General features: G+C 37.1%; 4 protein-coding genes across 17 annotated transcripts in view; 3 read left to right on the top strand and 1 right to left on the bottom strand.

The window, feature by feature from the left end:
• The first annotated feature begins 627 nt into the window (after nt 1-627).
• On the top strand, nt 628-1896 carry LOC135797958 (NPC intracellular cholesterol transporter 2-like). Its single transcript, XM_065310579.1, has 4 exons — nt 628-932; nt 1203-1313; nt 1385-1584; nt 1677-1896. The coding sequence occupies exons 1-4, from the start codon at nt 857-859 to the stop codon at nt 1758-1760; spliced, it is 471 nt and encodes a 156-aa protein (XP_065166651.1). The 5' UTR covers nt 628-856; the 3' UTR covers nt 1761-1896.
• Ih (hyperpolarization activated cyclic nucleotide gated potassium channel Ih) overlaps nt 1812-27216 on the bottom strand; it is a 67395-nt gene continuing 41990 nt past the window's right edge. For 5 of the 14 annotated variants that reach the window (XM_065310563.1, XM_065310567.1, XM_065310578.1 and 2 more), the window contains 9 exons: nt 13331-13494; nt 12796-12932; nt 11771-11914; nt 10893-10982; nt 8982-9080; nt 7577-7726; nt 7034-7517; nt 6684-6972; nt 1812-5923 (listed from right to left, as the gene is read on the bottom strand). In XM_065310563.1, the coding sequence (XP_065166635.1) occupies nt 5590-5923; nt 6684-6972; nt 7034-7517; nt 7577-7726; nt 8982-9080; nt 10893-10982; nt 11771-11914; nt 12796-12932; nt 13331-13494 (1891 nt within the window). In that variant the 3' untranslated portion in view covers nt 1812-5589. The remainder of the gene's footprint in view (nt 5924-6683; nt 6973-7033; nt 7518-7576; nt 7727-8981; nt 9081-10892; nt 10983-11770; nt 11915-12795; nt 12933-13330; nt 13495-27216) is intronic. The other 9 variants (XM_065310565.1, XM_065310564.1, XM_065310568.1 and 6 more) reach the window with 9 other exon arrangements.
• On the top strand, nt 14465-16733 carry LOC135798307 (lipase 1-like). Its single transcript, XM_065311109.1, has 7 exons — nt 14465-14681; nt 14745-15058; nt 15142-15388; nt 15447-15599; nt 15657-15741; nt 15813-15952; nt 16514-16733. Exons 1-7 carry the CDS (start codon nt 14562-14564, stop codon nt 16658-16660), a joined length of 1206 nt encoding a protein of 401 aa, XP_065167181.1. The 5' UTR covers nt 14465-14561; the 3' UTR covers nt 16661-16733.
• Nucleotides 17322-18476, top strand: LOC135798271 (alcohol dehydrogenase-like). Its single transcript, XM_065311060.1, has 4 exons — nt 17322-17680; nt 17731-17840; nt 17907-18205; nt 18272-18476. The coding sequence occupies exons 1-4, from the start codon at nt 17479-17481 to the stop codon at nt 18387-18389; spliced, it is 729 nt and encodes a 242-aa protein (XP_065167132.1). The 5' UTR covers nt 17322-17478; the 3' UTR covers nt 18390-18476.

Below are 27216 nucleotides of genomic sequence, written 5' to 3'. Positions count from 1 at the left end.
AGAGTTATGTTTAAACACAACACACACACACTCACTGTACCTTCACATGATTTGCTTCGTTGAGTGTGTGAGAGTAAGTCTCTTTTAATGCACTCGCATAAACATTCAAATTGCAGCAAAATAAAAAGAAATGTTTTGCGTGTTGTTGTCTCATCAGTAAAAATGACACAGTAGAATTGTTAACTACATAAATTCAAAATACAAAATGAGATTATTAAATGTTGTAAATACGCACATCAAATTAATATTCCAGACAAATAACAAGGAAATTATTCATTTAAAGAATATTAATTTCATCATAAATAATAATAAATTACTAATAACTCCCAGAATAAATTTTTTTAATTTTTAAAAATATATTTAAAACGAAAAGAAAATAATTTTTATTAATTTAACTTTTCAAAACAAGTTCTAGCCTTGGCAATGAATATATTTATTTACAGTCCATTTTAGGTAAATACACTGCGGTGAATGTACATTAAATATTCCATTAACGCACTGCATGTAATAAGATTTATATGCAAATAATTTCGAGTGGTTCATTGTTATTCCAGTCAAAAAGTAGGAAATCCAACATTTCCACTCCTCTAGATGCGCTAGCGTGCGTCTTGGCTTCTTATAAAACTGCTCTTGTATCACATTCCATCAGTACACATAGTTACACAGTTACCTAGCGGTCATCAGCGTGTCCACACGACGAGAAAACGTGAAAAGTGAGGTGGGAACAAGTTATAAACGTTGCACCATCCGAGTTTTACCATTACAAGTTTCATTCCACAGCCAATCAGTGTACACCCACCTGGTGCACCTGTTTAAACTTTAATTAAAACTAAAATCAAGCATTTAACGTGATAAGATGAAAGTGATATTTATTTTATTGTTACTGGGTTGTATCGCATGCAGTTATGCTTTGATTAATCAATGTTCAGTTGGTAAGTACGAAAAAAATCAAATTTTACGGAATTTTACTTCAAAATTAAAAATAAAATAAAAATTGTTACTTTGTAGTTATATTAAACGTTTTATTCTGCACTAATGAGAGAAAGTTGTCTGTCTAGTTGTCAAATTAACTTGTCATTAATTTGTTGCATGATCAAAGCATCAATATGAAAGTTCTTGCAACAATGTTGCAATTCTCATTCTCACAACAAGTGATCCTTGACTCTAATACAAATAATAATCATAAATTGCATGGATTTCAGGGAGAAAACTTAGTAATCTCGACAATGATGTAAAATTATCCGGATGTAGAAAAACCTACTGTCGTTTAAAAAAGAAGGCCATTACATCAATCCAATATAAATTCACAACAGGTAAGTTGATTTTAAATAAATATTTGCCCAAAATTTCACATTACACTACTAAATACTTCGTGGTCGTTTAGAAAAAGACATTAAAAGTTTACGTAACGCTGTGTCGGCCCAAATCGCCGGAATACCTTTCCCATTCATCGGATTTGATGGTACAGACGCATGTCCAAGTATTTACGAAGCCGATGGCGAAACTAAAGCCGTGTGTCCTTTGAAGGCCGGCAAGGAATACATTTACAAAAACAACATTGATGTTCTGGAAATATACCCAACTGTAAGCAATTATTTAAATAGGCAATTAAATATATAACGATGCACATGCATTCAAAGTAGATGACCTTGTAAACCAACCATTTATATTTTTAGATTAAAGTCGTGGTGCGATGGGCACTGGAAAGCAATCAAGGACAACTGATGTGTTTCGAAGTTCCCGCGCGAATCGTCAACTAAATTTTAAGGTTAGACATTGAGATATTGAGGTTATGGAGTAATATGGCGCCGAACTGTAAAAATGCAGCTTTATTCGATTATAAACCAAATAATAACAACAGTTAAAACATTGAAATAAATCAAGATATTCTCTGTACTTTTTTTACTCTCTAATAGTTGACCCAAGACAGTAGCGATGCGCAAATTTAAAAGAGGCACTTTTCTACAATATTATTTACATATTCATATCGAATATAAATGGTGAGGGGGTGTGTTAAATACGACCAAACCAAAAAAACAATTTTTTGTTCGACTCTCGGTCCGCTACGTCCGCTACGAGATTCATCTTTAACTTTTTTTGTTTTTAATATTCATATTCGTAAATATCATTCAAACCGATTCTACAAAACCATTTGATTGTGACAACAGTTTGACGCACACACTAGCATCGTTTTAACTGAATTCATTTAATTCGTAATTACAACCCAGAAGATATATTTGTATCTCGTTTATAATTTATAATTAGATTTTTTTATATTCAATAAAAGCATCACTCCTGTATTCATCGCATCCCGTAGATTTTTTTTCTTTTTGTGTGTTAGTGTGGGCGTTGTGTGTGTATATTAATATTTGTTTACCTCTCACATATAGATAAGTATTTATATTTTATAATCAACAGCAATGAGCACTTTTGGTAAAAAATATCCATCTAGAATCAATCAAATGTTTTTCTTGTTTGTTTTTATGTTGCCTCCATCGAAATGTACGAATACGGAAAGCATCGATAATGTCAGTCTAGACTAGGATTTCATCATGGCAAGAATTCGTGAAACCTAAGTTCAAATGGTATCATCATGAAAGAAACTCAAACTTTCTTTTTAAGTAAGACTTGATAAAGTGATATAATAGTATATAAAATGGAGATTTATCAATTCCAGCGCTGTGAAACCGATAAATTTCCATAATATATATTGTATAATATATATTTTTATATATATTTATATATAATATTGATTTCTTTATTCAATAAATTTGTTTCTCTCGTAATGTCGTAATATTTCAATTGTCACCTCTACTTATACGCTAATGTCCTCTTAATTTGTTTAAAATGTTAGTTGTTTTTTGTTTTGCACGAACGCCGATGTTGTGCTGTATGCGTTAATTGCTTGTGGGAGCTAATTACTTCATCAATGATACGGATATGGCTGAGAGGGCGCGCGGGTGCTGTCCGATACTTACATTTCCTGCATGTGTGTTTATTAAATTTTGTTTGCCTTGGTTTTCGTTACGATACTTAAAAAGAAATCACAAACGCTACGCATATTTTTTGTTCAATAGCTACGCACACACTGTTTAATTACAATCAGTAACGCTATCAAATTCTTATTCTGTTGTATGAAGAGAGATATTTTCGATTTTCGTTCGCTTTGCTTGTGCTTCAATTCAACATACACAGTTATTTATTCAATATATATTTATAATATTCAGTCATCTACGTTATTCTCATTTTAATTCATTCCATTAGAAATCACTGTACATATGTAATTCAGAAACAACGCAAATACTTCTGTTTTATCAATATCACTATGAATGCGTGTCCTGTGTGTGTGTGTGAGTGTATGAAAATCATTTCAATTTAGTTTCGGCTAAAATCACTAATCAATCACTATTTTTTTTTGCAACATTTTAAAGTATTTTTGATTAAAATCGTCCTAAAAGAGTCGTTCGTTTATATTCTAAATTGAATCATTATAATATTATATTTCCTCTTCATCTGCAGCAGGCATACCTACGTAATTAGTACAAGTACTAACTAGTTATAACGCGCTTTTCGTTTTCGTCGAAACAAAACACCTTCAATAAATAACTTAAAAATTAACGTTTTACAAACGAATAAATAACAAGCTTGATTCAATATTAATTAGTGCGATATACAAATGCGCATTATGTTTATACAATGAAGTCCTATATATCCACAAATCGTTGCAATTTAATTCTTTTATGTTTCTGTTTATGTTTACACTTGTTTTCCTCTTCTCTGGTTTGTTTGTAGATCACAGCTAAGTGTGTGTATGTGTTGTGTGTGTGTGAGAGTCACGCATTGACCGATCGAATGTGTGGACTTTTCGCTTAAAACTTAAAACTTATGTTAGAACAACAGTAATTCGTTTAAAGTTTCTCAACAAAACGGCATTTAACTAAATGGTATGCAACAGCATGATAATTGTCGCGTTTCAAATGTTTGATTTACACCACACGTTGGTTTTGATTCTCTCGTGTAATATAGATTTAAATGTGGTCCTGCTTTGACAATCAATCAATAATTCCGTGTTAGGCCTACGTACACTATACCCACTTGTTAAACCTTGTTTTATTTTTGATTGCACTACTGGTTATGTTTAGTTATGTTTAAAATTTATTTAGTTATTAGTCGCTACAGCAGGATATTTAATCGCTTGATGATGTTTCTCCTTTTTGTTTCTCATTAAAACTGTTTATAGCCTCATAGTGCGTTTTGTTAGATTAGTTTTACTTTGTTTCTGTGCATATTTTTTCTCTAGTTTCTCGCTTGGCCACGGTTTTTGGTTACAATATGAATAATATTCATGTGTTTGTCTCGTCCATTGATTCGTTTTCTTCTTCTGTTTTTTTTTGTTAACTGTATGTACATAAAAATGTTGTATGTACGCGAGATGTTATATTTACAAATGATTTTTTGTATCGTGTGTGGTTTTTGTCTTCGTAAACTTCTTGTTGTGTTGATTCTTTTAATCTCTCTTTATTCTTTAATGAATATGTTTTTTAATTGACTACATTTTCCAGTTGAACGTTTTTTTTTTATTATTTCGTCAAGACACGCGCCTGATTTTTTTATTCATCAATTCCACAATTGCATTGTTTAGGTTTTTTGCTTGTTCGGATATCAGTTATTTCCAAGCGAATGTAATACTGCTGCTGTCATCTGCCGTCGATAAATTGTACCAAGCAGTACATGTGATGAATGAAATGAAATAAATAGGAGATATTCGAGTTGAAATAGCTGATATCCGCGCTTGAGACTCTTGTAGGTAATATTTTTCCGGTTTTAGCTGCATAGCATGGCTCAAAACATATTTTCTGCCTATGTGTCCGTCCTATATGTTTGTATTTCGGGCTGTCTCATCAGCTTTTATTATGAAAAATACTCTTTTTTGCTGTTTACGCGCAAAAATACTGTACTTATATTACTTACTTATTTATTATTAGATCAGTGCTTTACCCTTTTTTTTTGTTTCGCTTACTCTTTATTATATCGCTTCATTATCATCGAATATTGTCTCGATTTGTAGTATGTTTGCTTTTTACATATTTGTGTTGATTGTTGTGTTTGTACATTATTCCGCGCTCCGTGTGGTAACACTCGTAATTGATGTCGTTCGAAATTAATCATGAACCAAAAACCGGGCGAATTCGTTTAGTCGCTTCAATATTATGCATAAAACTCTTTGTGTAATTGTCTAGTTGATTCATTGAGCAGCTAATAATTCATTTGTTAAGCTACAACTTAAGTTTATTTCCTAGTATTGCAGTTTCTCTAGCGCTTTGTGTCCAATGCACACGTATTGCTTTAACGTTATCCTTTCAAGTGTCGCTTGACTGGTGGTTGTTGTTGTTTTTGGTTGTTGTTTTTTTTTGCATATTTTGTTGGGTTCGCATGTCGCTTGCAAGAGATTTGAATCAGCAGTTGATCATTTTTAACACGCACAAGCACTCCAGAAGAAAGTCAGTCGGTAGAGATGATGAAGAGAAGTCGATGAGAGACGTCGAGTCGAAAAAGAGAGGGCAGAGAGCACTAGTGCGTGGAGTGCCGTCATTGAAATGCCGATTCTTTGTGAAACGTGTCCGACTTGTGGAACGACGGCCGTCCGTTGTGGTCGCCGCCACGTGTCAGCGGTATATCCTGCGAGGCAAAGTTGTTCTCCGACTTGGGTCGCGGTAATGTTGTTAACTTCTGCAGCGTGCGGCCCAACTCCTGCAGGCTGCGATCGCTGGCGTGCAGACGCGCCACCGACTCGTCGGAGAGATTGACGTGATCCGCTTCCGCCGCCAGCGCGTTCACAACTGCGTTGATGGTTTTGCTCTCGCTGCCGAGATCCTCCTCGCGATGCGCCACCAGATTCGGATTCTTGCCGATTTTGTTTAGCCTACGCATCAAACCCATCATTAACACAATTATGCAACTATGGAAAATACAGCGTGCAGGGGGTGATCCACAGAGGTGACAAATTACAGATACAAACCCCAAACACTGCAACCAAATCAATCGTAAAAAAGCTCAGAGGGTTTTTGAGGGGGAGTAGAGATATGCGCTTTCAACTCAAAAGTCACTAGTTGCAATATATACCAAATACTTGCCTCGAACGACTGATGAATTATCAAAACATTAACACTAAATGAATGAACACATCAACAAAGATATCCCAATCATTTTGATAATTCGGTGTTCTGTGTTTTATTGAATCTGAATCTGTTCAATCGCCCTTAATTGTGTGTGCTTCAAGTTTTGTGTCTGCTTGTACATTCGGTACCATAATATATGTTCGAATCGAGGATAGCCATTGCGCACACAGCGGTGTTCTTGGTGTGGGGTGCAGTATAAGAGTATAAGAGATGGTGTGCAATCTTTTGTCTCGGAAAACCAAACACGTGTACTTGGAATGTGTGTGCTGATCAACACAAGACACCAAAATGATATGATAATAATCATAAAAGATGATTGAAGAAGGTACAGGGTACAAGGGGGGTTGAAGGGTAATGTGCGGCCTGGGAGTCCAACCGTCCACGACACCAATCATAGAGATATAGAGGTTATAGAATAATAAGAGCAGCACTGCCGACAATAAAGAAGCGATGAACATGTATAAAGAATTCAATAAAACCGCTCCGGGCTTTATGTATACCAACCAACGCACTGACCTCTCGGCGGCTACCGATTCCATTGTGCGCCTCATCAACGGGTACTGGTCTAGTACGGCGTTGAAGTGGTCCACCGACAGCGAGAAGAGATTGCAATAGGTTTCGGCACGTACGGACGCCACACGTCGAGCATTCGTCAGCAAGCAGATCTCACCGAAGTATGAACCATCACTCAAGCTGGTCGCCACGTCCCCGTTGGACATGACTATATCCACGATTCCTTCCTGGATGAAGTACATCTTGGAGCCGATCGTTCCCTCTTTTATTATAATATCACCTATTTGAAATAAAAAATATTTAAGTATATACAGGGTGTTTTTGGGTTTTTTATTAAATACCTGGTTGGAAGACTTCATATCTCAGCTTGGTAACGACGTCCGAGACGAAATTCGAGTCGGCGTTCGCGAAGAACGGCACCGACGCCACCAGCGACCTGCAGTTGTAGTTGATCACGTCCTCGCGGAGCTTCTCCGACAGCTCGCCCAGGATGCACTCCTCATCGAAGAACTTGCCTTGATAGCGATGCTCGAAATATTCGGTGATGCGCTGGCGCATCTCTCGCGGTAGTTTTCTATACGCCATGTACTCCTCGACTTGTTTCACCTTCTCGCGATACTGCCGCCGCGAGGAGTCCAGACTCTGGATGAGATTGGTCGCGTGACCAAGGAACAGCGCGTAACACGTGGCGCCGGATATCATCGAGAGCATGGTCAGCCACATATCCGTTAGAGATTGCGGTGGAAAACGGCCGTAGCCTATGCACAGCATGTGAGACATTGCTTTGAATAAGGCCCACGAATATTGTTCCAACCAGAAGGCTTCCTGGAGAGATTTTCAGTTTAATCAAATCCTAATAATAAAATATTTATTTGATGACTAACCTGCAAGTCATTAATGGCTACCCATGAATTCGATGGGAAACCCTGCAGCATCGGTACGAGAAATTGCAGACATCCAGACCAATGTCCAATCAGGAGCATCATGCAAATCAGATTGAAGATCCTCATGAATACGCTCGCCATGTTAAGAAACTGCAACAGTGTATAACCTCAATCAACACCTATCGCCTCAACACAAGCGTCAGCTTTAAAATACATAGTAACCAAACTAAAATATTCGCATACGCTGAAATAAAAACAAACGTGTGTAGGTAATAAGTAATAACTTGTTGTCAACAACCAACAAAAAAAAAAAGAAAAACAAGCACCCTTCTTGCCTGTCATTGTATTGCATTGTTAAGGGAAACTAAAATTGCTGGAAGCCAATCACAAAAGCTAATTTTTCATAAGCGCGTGCAACAAAAAAACAAAATAAAAATTAACATATCTGTGTTATTTCTTCATTCTTTAAACATTTTTTGCAATAAATGTAACTCTAAGTATTTTTCTGACGCAATAAGTAAAGTATTCCACAGTTTATTGTTCCGTGAGCGCAATTTTCTTTAATGCACCCGAGAATTTATGATTCCGCGCGCGTCTCTGTGTTGCAAGTAAAAGCAAAGTGAAAATGTCGTTCGCAAAAAGGTTTTCGAAACTTTGGCGCGGTGAGTGATTTGTCATTTCTGTCGGCTGGATCATTCCCATGTACCAAAACCTAACCTAAAACGTAAGCATCAACGAAAAATAAACACACACACAAGCGAAACTACTCGAACAGGTTATGTCAAATGCGTTCAAATACTTGGTTATGTGTGTCTAGTGTCCATATCGTGTGTGTGTGTGAATCAAATCATTTACAAGTTCAAACAGATTGTCTTCATCTCATTCAAAGTCCACCATCGAAACAAACTTACCTCTATACCTACGATATTACATAATACATATTCACATTTGCCAAAAAACTAGTGCATGCACACAGTTATATAAATTGCGCGTATCTAGATTGTTGTTGTTTCGTTCGCCAAAAAAAAAAACACAAGGCGTTTGCGTCTCATGTATATGTGTGTTTGTTTTATACATTATACACAGTTCTACAGTACACGAACGAAAAAGAAACAAGATATAGTGAAAGAAGTGTGTATGGAAGGTGTTGGCTATACTCAGTTGTTCGCATAATACAGTAGTAGTAGTTTACAGCATGCTGGAATTGCTTTTTCGAATAATTTATTATCGCAGTTGATAATTTTCGTGTTCTTCATTGATTTTTGCATCGTATCACTGGTTTCTCTCACGTTTTAAAAGAAAAACTGTTTGTTGTCTTTTTGTATAAATATATATATAAAAAATGTGGAAGCAGAGGCGCCACGATCGGTCATGCGTAAGGCGAAGCAAGCTCGAAGCGTGTTACCTTAAATATCAGATTGCTTTTGCTGTATTTAGACTTGTTGACCTCCGAACTGAGGCGCCCCCTTCGTTCCGTTCGCTTTTTTTGAAGATTCTGCAAGATCTAGAAAAAGCGAAGAACACAAGGTAGTAGGTAGAGAGAAAAGCGGTGGAACTAGAGATTTTCCAAAGAAGAAACGATTCGATTCGTTAAAAAACGTCCAAAAAATACGTTCGGATACAAAAAAAAAACGCATACGTATTTCGCAAAAAAGAAACAGAAAAATTTAATCAAAGAGATAAAGAAAATAAGAAATGAACGACAACTCGAGGATTAATACAATTAATACGAGAAAAAAGTGTGCAGTAAATATTTTAAATCAACAGAATAAAGAGAGGGTGTAAGTAGCAAAAAACATGACAACAGTTGTTTCGAAATATTTAAGAATTATTTTTAGTTATAGTATTAAAGGTGCAGTGCGAAAGCTGACATGGACAGAGCACGCATACATACAAATTAATGAATTATTTAATTACCTAGTAATCAATAATTCTCAAGTCAAATTTAAGTAAATACAAACACACATACACACTTTTTTTCAGAATGAAAATAGTTGAAAAAAGTAGTTCCACTACATCTCAGCACACTACGCTGCTACACACACACAGAGATATTCAACATGCAGAAAAAGAAGAAATTTACAAAGAAAAAGAAGCAAAAACAAAAATCGTAAAAAGTGCGTTTCAGAATGAATAAATTTCGTGGTTGGTGCACTAACGCATTTAAAAGGCTTGTGATCTTTATCTCGAGAGGTAAAATAAATGAAAATATGAAGGTCCGGATGAAAATCCACACAAATTACACGCAATCAAATGCAATCCCGAGATGATAACCTTGTTATCCTTCACGCGGCGCGTTAATTTCCCACAAGGAACATAAAATTGCAAAAAGCATTATTATCTTAATACAGATTTAATTTTTTTGAGGTTATCCAGTTCGATATCCAGATGGCGTTGTTGCTATTGTGGGATTTTCATTTTGATAAAAACATTGAAAATATGCAATGTATATGTTTGTATGTAAACGATTGTTGTTATTATTTCGTTGGCGATTTAAATGTGACATTTTTTTAATATAATAAATCACTGAACGCAACATAAGTAGGTACTCGTGAAGGAAAAAGTCAAAAAATGAGAGAATGAATTAATATATGCCTTGAATGCGCTGCGAGTTAAATGAGTGGCCATTCATCATAGGATTTCCACCTTTCCTGCGGGACACATGAATCGAGATGATGAACGGTGTGCGAAAAAAAAATGCGCACCGCACGCAAATGTAGATGAAACAGAAAATAAGCCAGCATTGTTGCATTGACGTGACACGATAACGCTCCGACGCACAACTTTCCAAAAAACATTATCAACACAATATAATATAACAACGGACGCAATCGGCTAAACCTAGTAAAATCAAAACGATTCAAAATTCAAAAAATAAGAAAAAAAATATATACGCTACAACGTTTACGTGCTTCATACTCTTTTTTGGTAAAATATTCTGGCACGTCCATTGGCGTCCATTGACGATGCAAGGATGCAACTCAAAACACATCAACCAACACGGTACATTCAGCGCACACACACCACACAATTGGTCAAAAACTAAATATTTAAGAGAACTTCACGTTCGATTTGCCTAATAATCTCGTTGATATGCTATAGGATTTGTACGCGGCTTTCCTCTAAAACATCTACATTCCATTTAAATGTCATTTAACACGTCCCCACGCGATCACTCGCGAATGCGCACTCGCAGTAGCTGAGAGAGAGACAAAATGGCCGCGTCGACGCGAGTGATCGCTGGCGGAGGCTTTAGATATATAGTTATTCACGATCACATCAACAGAAACAGAAAATGAATGTTTTGATAAAGCACCTCGGTCGTCCTGTCTCTAGGTGGGGTAATTGGGGTACCGTCTGGGGCATATTCAGCCTGCCGACCTTGGGGGTGTTGGTACATGGGGATCTGCGGCCCAAACACCACAACGTTTTCTTAATCATTGCCGAGTGCATCTCGTCGCATTGTTTCCCATCATCATCATTATCATCATCAACAAATAAAAAAGAGCGATGAACAACGAACTCAAAGGATGACAGACTTCATTTTACAACTTATACATGATTTTTATCTGATGTGTTTATTGATTTTATGTAGGTATATATGTTCGAGAGTTGAATGAGAAGAAAAGATATCAAATCAAAATATCACATTTAGACTTTTAAAACAAAAACAAATATTGTGATATATAATATAAAACAAAACTAGTTGTAATGTGCGATGAACGATTATGTAATAATTATAATAATAATAAAAATAGTAATAATATTCATTCCAAAGCACGGTCACTTCGTTTATTAATCAATAGATATTTTATATATCAGCCGAGCAAAGGCGGGAAGCTCGTCCAAAAAATTGTTGCTCGTTTATAAAGTACAGAAATAAATCCATGAACGATGCAATAAAGGTACGCATGATGTTCAAAATCATAGAAAACTGAAGCATTTAGCGCGTTCTGGTTATATCTTAACGTTAAATATTAAATATTCTGGTATATACGCAATAAATCAACAAAAATTGCTACTCTAAACGCAACATACCGTGAGTAAATCGACAATTAGCCACATGTTCATCGGAACCGGTTATATAGGCAACCAATATTACACACATCGTGGCTAATTGTTATTATGCACAGTATATTCGACAATTATTAGTAGAACATCGATAAATCAACATTGTGCATAATCGGTACTTACATAAACTTCCTCCCATTGACTGACATATCGGACAAGTCTGGACAAACGTAACAATCTCACTAGCGACAACAATTTGGCGAGTCTCAGGATGCGGAGCGCGCGGCCGGCGTGCAGGATTTGAAAACTGTCGCCGAAATCCTGGAACAGTTGGGTTAAATTTTCCGGTAATTCGCTAGTGCACATCTACAGCCCATCACATCTAAGAAGAATTAATATGCGTACACATGAAATATCAAAAGTAGGTGAGTATGAATAAATCTTTAACTTTTTTTCTTTTTGTTTTTTGGTTGTTGTAGAGTATAAAAAGTTGTTTTGATGTTTAGTGCAAGTTGCGTTAAAGATTTCGTCAGACTGTAATTAGAATCGAAGGGTATTACACAGAGAGAAGTTGGTTTCGCACTTGAAGAAACAAAACGTCACAACACGACGGTTAGGCGCTGACATCGGTAGGAACAAGACCATTTACATTGGCATTGTCGGGCGTGCGGTAATGAACGATTAATATTCGAGCGCGAACAATGGCGTTTACAGACGTACAAACAACCATGGAGGGTTGAACGCCACAAAAGAAATTCGCCAACCGCGGCTTTTGTTTGGCGACGAATTGCGCGATGACACATTCCGCACATCCTTCCGTATTCCTGGTATTCCGCCACACTTTGCAATATTTTTTTGTAATCGTCCGATGCATTATTCATTTCGTCGAGTGTACGTTTAGTGTTTTTTATTTATTTATACACGCCGCGTGGCCTTGAAATGGAAGACGTCTTCCATTGCGAACATGTCAAGTGTAATTCGCCGGAATACCAAGAGCCTTCGCATGCATGTTTTTCCATAAACATCAAACTAGAGCGTTTATCATCGCATGCGGCATGATGTCCATTTGTGGGTTATATTTGTCCATTTATGTTGCTAGACACCTTTCGCTAAGAGATAGACATTTAGGTGGTGCGACACATTAAATTTTTGCCCGAATTGCAAACGCATATATGTACAGGATGTTGGCGATATTGAAACCCACTTACTTGGTTAAATATTAGAAATATATAATCTAGAGGAATGGACGAGATGAGGTCCAGGAAAAACCAGGTCCTCAAGTAATGTTTGGCGATTAACTTTGGGTCGAGAATAACCTGCTCCGCGTTATCTTGTTGCATTATACCTGGAAAATATTAATTTTTTGCATATTTTTCATCATATTTAATTAATTATACTCATAATGAAGGTTTTTAAATAAATAAATTAAAATTTTCCTTAAAAACTGTGGCAATAATGAGAAAAAACGAAATTTTTTTGCTTAAAATTTGAAATTCGCGCCTAATTTTGCCGTTATGTGGGTTGCATACCTCATCCACACTTGACAGCTTCCAATAGGAAGTGACGTCAGTTGTATACTTCGTTCTGATTGGTTGTACATAAATTTTGCCTGTTTTTAGAGTTTTAACAAAAAATTAAACACTTATGTATTTTAATTTCAAGTGAAAGTCATCATGCGTACTATTTAATTCATAAGTAATAATTTAATGTAATGAAACTGGTTTAATAATTGGTTGACCTTACCTGTTCTAAAATTGACAACGATATCTATAAGAAATATTGTATCCGATAGACAATTAAAGGCAATCCATCGCGTACTCAAATCATCGTTAAAGAAACTAATGGCTACAGGCAGGATGATGAGATTCGCTACTAACAGAAGCAGCATACAGAGGTCCCAATAGAACCTGCAATCAAAAATACATAATTTATTAATAAATTATCCATCATTTGATGTGTTTATTTGCGAGAAAAACGATAAATTTTTATGTTTGTTTTAATTTACAATGCAAACCTTGAATAAAATAGATATAAAATTTATAAATCAATTAAAAATCAACAGCAACGTATGCACATTTTCAATTAACTGCAATATAATGACGATGTGTGAATACATAATTTGTTCATCTTTTGTAAGGTTGACAACATGAATTCAGCACAACTTGTGCTACTGTTCCACCTTGAACTTGTTCAATTTTTTCACAAAAAGAAAAAAAAAACGCAGCCATAAATCACGATAAAAAAGGTTGCGGCGATTGTAATTATTCAGTAAACTATTGGGATACGTGTAGCAAATGCTCAACCATTTTCCCAAAAGCATTAAATTTTCATCCGTAAACAATGGCGAAATTTCGTAGGTAGACTAAATTTTAATGTTGACATTGCCACATCAACAAAACTAGACGAGAGAACTAGTTTACAACTTTTGCAAGCAGCATTTCGCTTGTTTTACTCTTTCAAGTTTACCTACGTCTCGTTAAATTAACAAAGCGTAAGTTTCGTGTTTGTGTCTGGTTGAAACACTTCTTATCGCGTGCGCTTCCTGTTTTTAGAAATATTTAAGAAACCGTTCACGTTTCCCAAGCGTTTTTTCGCCAGCACGCGCGCAGATGGTGCCTTTTTTATCGCGCGGTGCCATTGTTGTCGACTAAATAAGTGAACAATCTGTGCTTGACACATTTCTGCAGTAAAACGCCCCAAAAAATAAAAACTAAATAAAAATTCAAACAAAACCTCACACTGTGGATGTGGGTGTTTATATTATTTTTTGCGTTATTATTGAAATTAACATAAGTTTGTTATTTTCCCAATATTTTATTTTTCTTATGTTTCACTCGTAGTGGGAGGATATACCAATGTAGAAAAAGGTAATTTCGCTGGAGTGAAACATCAGTCGTTTGAATTTCGCACGGTCGACTTGTTTCATTGTAGCACTTGTAGCATTAGGAAAAGTGGTCAGGTGTTTGATAGTGCAATGGTCACAGTGGGGCAGCACGTCTACAACTCGCTCATCTTATTGGCGTATAATTATTTTGCGGCGAACGTACCACAACCGAAAGAAACCGACGTGCATCCTGATGAAGGACTCACCATTGTAAAATCATAATAAAATTAATTTTAAAAAAATTTAAGAAAATAAAATTTTCTTTTTACATAGAGGGACCAAATTCATAGTCATGGATACTCCTTTGAAGAACACGAAGTACAAACGCAAGATGGCTACCTCCTAACTCTTTTTAGGTTATCTTCTGGTAAACCCAAAGAGGCATCGAGAAAAGGTGCGCCTGTGTTGATTATCCATGGGTTTCTATCAAGCGCGCATGATTTTATCCTCATGGGACCTAATATCAGCATGGCTTATAGTTTAGTGAATAATGGGTATGATGTATGGTTAGGTAACTGTCGAGGGAACACCTGGAGTCGTAAACATGTAAAATATCATCCGGATGAACCACGTTTTTGGAAGTTTAGGTAATTTTACTAAAAAAATTAATTTTAAAAATTTTACTAAAAAAATTAATTTTAAAAATTTTGAAAAAAAATTACTTTTTTAGTTTGCATGAAATAGGTTATTATGACCTACCTGCAAAACTAGACTACGTTACTAATACCACAGGATATGAAAGTGTTTATTATATGGGTCACTCCCAGGGTACCACAACCATGTTTATCATGGCGTCCGAACGACCTGAGTATATAAAAAAAGTTAGGTTATTCGTGGCGTTAGCACCGGTTGCCTACCCGAAAGGCATGCCTTCAATAATCGCGTCTGTTGGAGCTACATTTTATAAACAAATCGAGGTAATATAAATAATAATAAATAAATCTATATAATATTAATCTATGACTAATATTCCAGTGGATGTTTTATACTTTTGAATATATCGAGGTATTCCCCCATGGTAAAACCTTAGCCGATATGTTTCGACTGGTGTGCCGTGATGGTCCATACCGAGACCTATTCCACTCGATATTTTACACCAATACAGGTTATAGTAATGATACAAATCCGGTAATTACATTCAATTCCAGGTGTAGTAAATCTATGCTTAGTTATTGGCTGTTTTAGCGTTTATTTCCGCTGATAGTCGGTAGTTTTCCGGCTGGTGCGTCAAGCCGGCAGTTATTGCACTACTTGCAAAACAAACGCTCAGGTAGGCCGATTAGCATAACTTCGTTGGCGTTGGCGGTTTCAGACGATAAAAATGTAAATTCTCTGCGGTAGATTCCTTTCGCAATTATGACCACGGCCCGATGATGAACATGCAGATATATGGGCAATGGCAACCGCCGAAATATAATTTACGGACAAAAATCCCAACAGCGCTTATTTACAGTGTGAATGACTGGTTGTCTACCGAAGATGTAAGTAAAAAAATGATTTTTTGGTTGCCTACGCAAAATATTCACTCATATTGCTTCGGAATATTTAATATCAGACATAAATCATAATGTTGCTTGTTTTGGTTCTTAAATTACGCGTAAGTAATCTGGCAACATGCACTTAAGTCACTTTAATTCAACACTCGTAAAATTCTATAAATTCCACATGATGCAGAGAGCTCAATTTGTTCCGGCTGTAATTGTTTGCATGCTTTCTTTCGCGCGAAACTATTCAATAACGGATTTAATTAAGTTTGCGGCCGACCGCAACGGTTCTTCGCACGTCAATGGCGAAAAATATGGTAATCTAAAATATTCGGCGCGGTGTGCATGAATGCGAATTGTGGAATTAAAGTCGCGGCCCCCGGAAAAGATGAATATTTACGAAAACGTTCGGCAATGGCTTTGGCATCGCGCCAACAACTTTAACTTAATGCATACAACACAGCTCACATCGAGAATAACATCCACTTTACTGGATATAAATCATTATGTGCGTTTTAGCTTTTTTTTTATGCATAAAAATTTCTATTTACTTTGCAGGATGTGCAGAGAATCAGCGCCGACTTGAAGAATATCAAACTGATGTATAAATTACCCGGGTCTTACTCACACATGGATTTTTTATACGGACGTGATACAAACAAGATAATTTTGGGTATTGTTGAAAAACTTTTTAGTGAAAATTAAGTTTTGCGATGTGTGATAATTTTTTATGTAAACAAATATGAATGGCGGGTTGAATAAATTTGGATAACTCGAAGTGGACGTTTTGATGTATGCGCATTCTATTTCGGAGCGTTTTATAAATTTTGCGTTCGGCCGATTGGACGTTGAGTAATGTCCGGTTGTCTCGGTATCGGAAATTCGTGGTTTATAGAGAAGGAAATACGCACGATGCGCAGCGAAAAAAACAGGATCAAGGCATTAACATCCGTGCGACGTCCAAGGATATGTCTGGGATAAAAAATCGGAAAAAGTTAACGAAACTCGAGCGCGCAGAGTCAAACGGATTTGCGCACGCTGTGTTTTTTATCTATTAGAGGCGGTATTTTTTGTCAATTGAAGAAATAAATCTTTGCGGGCCAAAGATTTAACGCACGCCGAAAATAAAACCAAATTAATTTTTTACCCAAAACAAAAAACCGTATGCAACCAATTCAACAACGCATACAGATCCAACCAAAGATAAAAACACAAAAGATAATTTTAAATGCACATTATTACTTTCAATGCCATCACTTATAATGCATCCTAATGAGTTTCTATAAGGAAGTAAACAAACTGCATACAAATGACGCGACCATCATCACCGGAATAGAATAAATTGTATTATTAACCGCGGCGCGCACAATGAAGAAAGAAGCGCAGTGATAATAGTAACCATTACTATTTGAGTTTGAGTTTGAGTTTGAGTTCACGTACTTGACCTTAGACCGCTGATAGGGACTTCCACCAAACGCGTCCACTAGCACAACAGTTAGTCCAAAACAGTTACACGACGAAGCATGAGTCTCAAGTCAAAAAACGTATTGTTTTGTGGAGAAATCACCGAAACCAGCGGCAGTATAATCAAAGTGCTTCTAAACGAAAATGTAAAGTGTTTGGTGATTGGGAACACAATCGAGGATAGTATCGACCAGCTTGGGTTAGCGGACGAGCGAGTGTCGCATTACGCGGCGGACCTAACCAAAATTGAAGACCTGGAAAGTAGGTGATTTGATTACACAAAACCGGCCATTAACCTTTGTAATTCACAGTGATATACACAAAAACCCTCGCTAGGACGAAGAAAAAGGTTCATCTCGTCATCAACCACAAAGAATTGAATGCGGATGATCTATGGGAAGACGTCATTACAACCCATATTGTAATTCTAACCTCAAAATTTACTTAAAAATTTTTTTTATCAAAAAAAAATTTTTTTTTTTTGTAGAATTCTTTGATTTGTAGTACCCTCATGGCTATCAAACACTTAGGCAGCATGAATGCGGGTAATGGTGGAACAGTGGTGAATTCAATAGTGATCCGTGGTCGTAGCGACGATGAGTACGCCAGCATCCACCGATTATTGAACGATCTTGACCGCTCCTTCAGCGACCCGTACTATTTTAACAATACGGCGGTGCGAATTCTAACGATGTGCACTCGTATGGAAATTGGACAAGGATCGGATGGCGGCGCAAATGTTTCCGCCGAGGCCCACCATGCACATCCCGCGGGAGCCCACGTCAGGTAATATTTCACCGCTGCAACAGCGCTATTTACGTCATCTTCTTTACCATCCAACACATTTTCCAGCGGCAGCGGCGAGTTGGAAAAGATCGGCGTGCAGTTGCTCGACGTGTGCGCAAACAAACACAGCTTGTTGGATCAACCACACATGGTCGAAGAATTCGAAATATCCGTGCGGAATTAATGCAGTATTAAAATAAACATTCGATGTCTTTAAATAACTCGCCTGTCATCACGATTGTGTGTAAATAAACATATTTCTAAGCTAAAATGTGATTTTGAAATAATTTGTCCTTTGAATGACCTTGGCGTTGATGTTAAGCCCTCGAATTTGTTATGGCAGGCATATGTGTCTATTGCAAACCGTCTTCAAGTGAAAACTTCCTAATACGACCCCGGCCGGAGCCATATATCACCGGTTTACTTCACACGTGGCTTTCCCACCCACTCGTGGGGCTTTGTTTGAGCGATACCACTTTTTCCAACTTCCCGCGGCCTGTTTATCTATAATTTGTTTTTCTAAACTTCAATCTACGAGAGTAATGTAAATAGTTTAATTTCTTCAGAGCCTAAATCCCCCCGGAAACCACAGAGACCCAAAAATCTCGCACTAAATCAGCGCGCAACAAAAAGTTTCCGCCATTATTAACATGGAAAGATTTATTCGTCGGGATCTCGAACAGTGTGCATTTAAATAAATTACCTACTTTGCCAAGTTGGAAATTGTACGAGTTTAGATTCGCCGGGTGATTTTTAATTGAGTCGAGAGTTTTCGATGGTTGCATCCATGAAGGATAGGCAACCACAGGAACAAGGCACGAAAGCTAATTGCATTTCCAAAATCGTGTACTCCACGCGCATATCCCATCTGCCTCGTCAACAATATTCCCTAACCCTTTTGGGGGTTACAAGGTCGCTGATGTAACTGAATCCGCCATTTCGACATCTGGTTTCATCCATTCCATGGTAACCTCCCTCCTCCTCTTGGCTTGTAACACAATTGCGAAATCACTCTCCCGATGCACGTGTGCATCGCGCTTAATTAAACTCCATTATGAATTGCGAACGTGGAGCATAACTAATAAGCCGCTCATTGCTCATTGAAAGTCTTGCGTTGGTGGAGGGCTCGTCCGGCGGCGGTGTGCTATTGATCCGCCCCGTGGAGGTATGACGGAATTGCCATCGACGAAATTTGATTTCGCCAAAACGAAGGGTCTTGTTTTTACGAAGGTCTACCTGCGCGCCGCGATCGCTGGGGGCCAATATGGTTTCGCATAGCTCTTGAAATAGATCGTGACATCACGTGAGGCACGCGACCGGCACCTTATATTACATCACGTCAGAAACTTCGCGAGGGTGGGTTGACCTTGGTCGATATGTAAGTTTATCATCTAGTAACGCGAGTGAAAATTACATAAAGTTTAAGTTGCATGTTGGTATTTGCAAAATTTGAAAATTGGTTTCGCAAAAAAAATTTCGCATAAAAATTCAAATTTTGTGAAAATAATTAGAGCTATTATATTGGGAATTAATTTCTAAGGGAAACAGTACATTTCCCAACCTTGTACCTATAATATTTTCGGAGATATTCCAATTTTTCTAAGTTTTTTTCATTTTTTCAAAAAAAATACTGGAAAACAGTTTTTTTCCTTAAAATTTCAAAATTTTCATAATTATTTACTTTTGCTATTAATTTCCAAGAGTTACCCTATATTTCCCAACCTTGTGCCCTTAATAGTTTAGGAGATATTTAATTTTTTCTAATTTTTTTTGTCGTTTTTTGCAAAAAAAATACCAAAAAACCGCTTTTTTTCTGAAATTTGCGAAAAAATTACAAATTTTCAAGACTCACAACTTTTGCTATTCATTTCTAAAGATAACCCTATATTTCCCAACTTTGTGCCCTTAGTATTTCCGAAAATATTCAATTTTTTTGAAATTTTCCTCTTTTTCTCCAAAAAAATCCAAATGTTTTCCGCATTAATTAGATTTTCACAAAATCCTACCACCGCACCAAAGTTGTATCTATTGTAAACCAACAGCGGGTCATAAATCGTGCTCCCGGTGCGCGAATCGCGTTTGAATGACCATCGGGCGTCATTCAAGAGTTGTGTGCGCGCAACTTTTAACCCGGCGGGCGCGCGCGCCACGTGCCCCAAATTCGAAACCTTGAACTTTCCGGCATACACAATTTAAAGAAGTATAACATAGTTATGCGTCGGGCGAATAAAGGAGCAGCGTAACTCTGCGCGAAGCCACGACGAAACGAACGAAAACAGGACGTTACAAAAGGTACACCAACCTATGGGAATTACAGGCAAGCTTGCGCACGTTATAAAAGTAGAAGAAGGTCTCGAATATTCATGTCTTTTCTGGCGAAAGCCAGGACCTGCCAGGACCAAGAATACAACACGTTGTATGCCATCCAACACACACACCACCGCACAAACATGAATTCGTTCGTGTAATTTTTGCACGACGTTCAAAAAAGAAGACGAAAAACGAAAAAAAACACGAAGAAGTTTGCTTGGTTCGTACGTATGGTTATTTCAATGTCGGACTGAAAGTTCCTGCGAGCATGAAAAACTGACCGATCCAGAGGACTTTCCTGCTGAATATGTATGCAACCCATTTGAATATTTCGTTTTCTATGCTCTCTGGAGGTCGGCCGGCAGCGCTTTGCAGCGCTATAATTCGAGGAATAATAATATTGTGCTCAAATGCAAAACGAATTGTTTTCTTTTCTATTTTCTTCCTGCCCGGTGCACTATTTGCCCAGAAGTTAATTGTATGTGTCTGTGTGTTCAATAATAAAGAAGAACCACAACAAAACGCTATAAAACTTTTGCTGCCAGGCGAAAAGTTTCACTGCGGAGAGCTAATTGTGAAAAAAAAAACTTCGGGTTGACGCGCATCCAACACAACACAAACTCAAATCAAATTAGCTGTTAATGTTTTAGCTAAACTCGTAATATTCATTTCCCAGAAGATTCAAGATTCCAGCCTTGCAGAAAAAAAATACGTTTTTAGTTTTTTTGTTTTATTTTCAAAATTTTAAATTATGTTTTTTATTTTGGACTGGAGACATTCCCAGGTGGATTTTTAATAAAACTTATTCAATTCAGTTTCATGCTTTTCGCCGAAAACGCCGAAAAAATAACGCGACGCGACGGAAACGGCTCGTATTTCGCGTTTATCCGTTCTTTATCTTCTAAGATTTTCCGTTTTTCTTCCGGGCCGGGCGGAATTATTTCGCACTCAACATTTTCCATTCGATAAAACACCGCAGACAGCCAGCGGATTTCCTCGACTCTTACACTAACCACAAGATAAACTGACTTAAACCCCCAAGTGGTATTGCACTATGAAAATATTCGACCTCATTATCTTAAAACGCGAGTTTTGATTCGACCCAGAAATCGATAAATACTCCTAGGTTAACCGCGGCGGTTCTATAACAAGTGGTAAAATACATTCTACGGTGGGACTTAATGTAATCATCGTAATTAAAATGACGACGGGTATCCCATCGAGCGTGATAAATTACGGGCACCTAGGCCCATGTTGAGGGTACGCGCGCACCAGCCTGCTTTAATCTGTCCGTTACAGGTGTCAGCAATGATTAGAGACTGGAAACAGCGTTATATTTGCTCGTTTGCATTGCAAATTAGATGGCACCATTCTGCGTCTGATTTTGACAACGTTTGTTTCATCATTATTCACACTACATCTATTCGTAAACTTGAAAAACTTTTAGATTCCAAGTCAGATTGTGTAATTTAATAATTTAATATCGACTGTAATAACACAACTTTTGCTCGGCGTAAACTTTCATACGCTTCCGGTCTTCCGGTTTGAAGTATTCTTGTGTTTGAAGTGCTCACATAAATTCTCCACGAGGAGCACAAAGCCCAAGTTTTCCACGAAATATATGAGTGTCATTCGTTTCTCAGCGAGAAGCGCACCATCTGGCGGCACACATCATCACTGAGTGACAGAATGACAGAAAATTGGTTAATCTAAGCTTCGATCGTGCGGATCAGTGTGAAAACGTGACGTTCGTGCAAATTGCCAGGTGGTGTTATGCCAAATGTTACAAAAAGTAAATTGGATTAGTGTACTTTGTACCTGCGTTGCAATAATTTAGTTAGAGCCAAAACGGATCGCCGCAAATCCGCATATATGTGCACCAGCAATAAATTTCACAGCATTTGTTCATTCTATATATTCTACAAATCGATAACGGTGTTTACCCATTACACGGACATCCCTACTTCCCTACTAAAATTATAAATGCGAAAGTCCTGATGTTTGTTACACTTTCACGCAAAAACTACTTAACCGATCATCATGAAAATTTGTACACATATTCTTAGTGGTCCCCGAATGGTTATAGGCTACTTTTTATTTAATAAAAAAATATATTTTTTAAATAAAATAAAGAAATTGTTTAGCCAATAATACCTCTGCATCTGGCTATTTGACTTCTTTAACGCCATCTAGCATTCCAGCAATGAAGCTCAAACCTAAGTACTATAGTACCATCACACTGTATTATCACACTGTATTACCGACAGCTACGTCAACATCAAATCCAATTGACTACACTATGGAGACTGTACACTATACTTCCATAGACTATACTTTCAGCCATTTTAAACTTCCCGCCATTCTACTTCATTGTTACTTCTTCTGTGACTGCAGACGCGTACGGAAGCAACTTCATTATTTTAGATATTCGCGAGCGAAGCCGCGGGTTAAAGCTAGTAGTTTATATTTGAGGTTAGGTTAGAAAAAAATAGGTTAGGTCATTAAAGCTAGTTTTGCATAAATAAATTAATTCGATTCCGGATGCAGTAGACTCAAATGACATTTGTTATCGAAACCACACCACCAGCAGGCAATTCCAATTCGGAAAAGCTAAAAGCATCGATTCAATATCAGAATATGGCCAACGTTTCCAATTCCCTGAAGGGGATCTACCCGCCTACGGGATCTTGCACCAAACATCACACTCAACTCCGAAAGCTAGAATTCTCGAATTCTGGAAGGTACTGGAGCAAAAAATAACTTCGGTAACTAACGCATTTAATGTACACTTGACTGGCTGGTCTCAAAAGCATCCAAACACAACTTGTATGTGTTTGGCTATCGCATCCCGGGTTTGATTTTGGCAAAGTTGTTATTGACGCGCGGGACCACACACCGAATGCCCGAGTAATTCTAGAATCTAGATCTTTCAAGTTTCTGCTTAATGTTCGGAATGTAAATGTGTACGTTTGGTTGCATATAAATGTCTGGAAAAAATTTCAGCGTCTTCAAGTGATGCGAATTGGATTAATTCGGAACTATTAATAAATACACGCGCGAGTTAATCAATCATTCTTTTTCGTTGTTTCCGTTTTTTGTTACACTCGTCGCTGCTACGTCTGCACAAAAAGCGCTAATAGTTATATGGCGTAGAAATTGCCAGCGCATCGAATTCATCAATCAAAATCACAACTAATAATAAGGGATCTGGCAAGAATTCAAAGCTCGCTGCACGTCGGCGGTGCTTTTTGCGCGCTCGGGGATTCGTAATCATAAAATCATCTGCATTGACGTTTACGTGATTTGCGCATGTGTGCGGGAATTAATTACAATTCATTCCACAAACGGCGTGTAAACAATAGACGCCGGTTTTTATTTTCTCCAGACGCCGAAAACATTTTTATAAATACATTTTATAGTCTTGTATATAAAAAACAGGAGAAAAACACTAAAAGTCGCAAATTTGTGCGTAGATTATTTGACTTTGCGACTTCTTTTGTTCGGTTTATTCTCAAGAGGTATGGGGTGCTTCTCTTTTGTATAGAATATTTAGAGAATAGACTGTGTTACAATAACAATAATGTCTGGCATGAAATTAATTGCCTTTGCGTTTTACGCGAGTCTATTCATATTGCTATCACGCGCTATCAAAAGTTATTAAGATTAATCGTGTCCGCAGGTAGGTATATTTCGAAAACTGTTTATTGAGAATGTGAGCTGATCTGTTTGAAAAGCGATTCGCATTGCGAAAGTTGCGCGAATTTATTCGACTTTCGTGCGTATTTATTGGTACAAGTCGGGTGTGCGTTTAGAATCAATTGATATTCAAATAAACACTGTTTCAACGAGTAGGTAGTACATCGTGCGTTTGTTTATCGCTAGTGTCAAACGCGGCTTCGAATTGCGTTCTTTGAATTCGAATTGTTTCGTATTTTCGAATAAATTTCTATAAGTGCGGTTAAAAAAGTGTTTTTGTAAGTTTTAAAGCAGAAAAACTAAAATTTTTGCTCTTTTTCACTGCAATACCAAAGTTTATGATTGTTTAATTGTTTATTATTCCCATAAAATACGAAATTATTTTTTAAAATACGAAAAATATCAGTTTTTGTAAAAATAACCAAGATTATAGTTATGTAACCCAAAATACATGTTTTGTGTATTGCCTATGATATGATTCTCCAATCAATCACATAGAGTAATAATTAAAACGCCTTGTTGCAGGGCTAATAATTTTTATTGATAGATGCCGAAGACTTTCGTATTTTCGAATAAATTTCCACAAGTGCGGTTAAAAAAGTGTTTTTGTGAGTTTTAAAGCAGAAAAACTAAAATTTTTGCTATTTTTCATTGCAATACCAAATTTTACGATTGCTTAATTCCTATTATTTCCATAAAATACGAAATTATTTGTTAAAATACAAAAAATATCAATTTTTGTACAAATAACCAAAGTTTTGCTTAGGCAACCCAAAATACATGTTTTATGTATTGCCTATCAAATAATTTTCCAATTAATCACATATAGTAATAATTAAAACGCCTTGTTGCGGGGCTAATAATTTTTATTGATAGATGCCGAAGACTTGATATATGCGAGGGTGGCAATAATTTGCGCCGAAATGTGCTGAAGTCGCCGGCAATTTTTCAAACCCCGTTGCCCGAGTTAAGTTAAGTGATATTGATGCGAGCGACTCGTTACGACGATATCGACCTTTAAGTTTGACCCTGTTTCGTCCGCCATTGGGACTCGCAGCAAGATGAAGAAAAGTAGCCCCGAAAAGAAGCGAAATTTTATTGCTGCGCGCGTTTTTCAGCTATAAAATTACCAACCGGGCGCTTTTTTTTCACAATTCTCAAACAGTTGCGAACCGGAAATTGAATTTTACACCGGACGCATGCAAAATTTTCGGCAAAAATTTGCGCGGAATTTCTCACTGTAATGTAGTATGTAAACTTGGTTGCTTGTTTATAAGACTGCGTGCTATATGTGAGATACAATGTGTTTCTCAATGTGAATATTACGTATATGAACTTATTTTAAGCATTCTGGTTGCCTGTTTACGATATGCCGCACTTAAAACTTAATGCTAATATAAACCGACCGATCTAAATCATTTTTGGCTTTATAAATACGTCAATTGTTTATCGTTTCAACAGAAGCCTCGTAAATCTCAAGTGAAAGCCTCCGAATATCCCAATGCATGCGTGCAGATCAAACGGAATAAAATGTTCGAGTTAATCAAAAGTATTCGCGTGTATTACGAGACTTTATCCACGATAATGCGGAATGTGCATTGTTCGCGCGGTCGATTTAACGTTTCCACAAATTCACATACACATAGAAAATGGCGGTGTGGTGTATGGCGCGCTCGTGCACTGCGTTGCTCCGTGGGCGGCAATAACTAGTTCAAGGCTCAAGGGCAATGTCACGAATTTCAATGGCCGTGTTGTTTTATATTAAACTGGCTACACCCAAACGCGCAGCCGGCCGAAATGAAACAAGAGCAAAGAGCCAATGTGTATGCAAGTGGGTGTTGGATTATTTGAGCACCTACTGCGAATGCCACCTAGCTCCAAACGCGCATACTAACTGTTGAACGAATTTCATCCTAACCTATAAAACTTCACACAAAATAACTCTGTTTCTGAACACTGCAGGTGGAATATAAACAGCACACACGAAATGGAAGCGAAAACAGGTGTAGGATTAAACCGAAAAAAGTCGTTAAACTTTACAATGCAATATCAACCCTGTTTTGCATTTTTTTAGGTTGGAATATTTTTTACTAGTACCTTTCTTTCAATACTAACGTGTTGACATTAAGTATGATAGAAATGTTTCATTACACGCGTCATAAATCATCTGTGAAATGTAGAATTACGTAACAAACAGTATAGGTGTAAATAGTTGATGGTAGGCAACCCGTGCGGCAAATGAGGTAATATGGGTTGTCTAAATATGCATGAAGTGTTAGAGACATGAGACGTGATACACGATACACCACTACCAGTGTGTTTACTCATCAGCAAACACGAAAAAAATTACAAAAATCAAAAAAAAAATCATCGACATGTGATCATGATCGTGAATATCGGTCAGGGCAAAAATACCAATTTCAAGTCAAGTTTACATTATATCCGCGCGCAATAAGTTATTGAACGTTTCGCGCACCAATCATCTCTCAGCTGCATGTGATCAGTTAACGTTCAATCATTAAATTCAGTTTATTCCGGAACGAGTGAGTTGATTACTTCCAGCAAAAAAATATTTTACACACTTTAACCGCGTCTAAATATTTACAAATAAATTCTCTGTATGTGTGGGTACAGATGTTTACGAAACGTAACTTTTCTTAAATGGGAAAAAAAAACTTTTGTTCGATTGCAATTTCGCACCGCAGCGCGAAATGTCGAACAATGAGCGACAGCTAAACACATGGGCCGATAATGCAACTTCAATAAATCAATTTTTCATTGTTGTACATTTCCAAACCTATGTCGCAGCAACGTTTACACCGCATTATATTCCGCCCGAATCGGTTCCGGCTCGTTTTTGGATATTTAAAGAATGCACATGAAATTTGAATGCTCGTTGTGGATTACACGAAACGATTACTTTTTCACCGTGCATGTTTCACACAAAAAAAACATGACAAGTGTTTCGAAATATGTGAAAAAGTGGATATTTTAATGATACAATC

This window comes from Atheta coriaria, unplaced genomic scaffold (assembly GCF_025399875.1).
Source record: "Atheta coriaria isolate IRGN ID8LTWV9N9 unplaced genomic scaffold, Caltech_Dcor_3.1 hic_scaffold_9_pilon, whole genome shotgun sequence".
Taxonomy (NCBI): domain Eukaryota; kingdom Metazoa; phylum Arthropoda; class Insecta; order Coleoptera; family Staphylinidae; genus Dalotia; species Dalotia coriaria.
This window is presented reverse-complemented; position numbering and strand designations above follow the sequence as displayed.

Coding starts and splice junctions, on each gene's coding strand:
- LOC135797958 (XM_065310579.1), top strand. CDS start 857: ATGAAAGTGATATTTATTTTATTGTTACTGGGTTGTATCGCATGCAGT. Junction 933..1,202: donor GATTAATCAATGTTCAGTTG/GTAAGTACGAAA, acceptor CATGGATTTCAG/GGAGAAAACTTAGTAATCTC. Junction 1,585..1,676: donor TTCTGGAAATATACCCAACT/GTAAGCAATTAT, acceptor TTATATTTTTAG/ATTAAAGTCGTGGTGCGATG.
- LOC135798307 (XM_065311109.1), top strand. CDS start 14,562: ATGGTCACAGTGGGGCAGCACGTCTACAACTCGCTCATCTTATTGGCG. Junction 15,389..15,446: donor CATTTTATAAACAAATCGAG/GTAATATAAATA, acceptor CTAATATTCCAG/TGGATGTTTTATACTTTTGA. Junction 15,742..15,812: donor CTTGCAAAACAAACGCTCAG/GTAGGCCGATTA, acceptor TCTCTGCGGTAG/ATTCCTTTCGCAATTATGAC.
- LOC135798271 (XM_065311060.1), top strand. CDS start 17,479: ATGAGTCTCAAGTCAAAAAACGTATTGTTTTGTGGAGAAATCACCGAA. Junction 17,681..17,730: donor CAAAATTGAAGACCTGGAAA/GTAGGTGATTTG, acceptor TGTAATTCACAG/TGATATACACAAAAACCCTC. Junction 17,841..17,906: donor ACGTCATTACAACCCATATT/GTAATTCTAACC, acceptor TTTTTTTTGTAG/AATTCTTTGATTTGTAGTAC.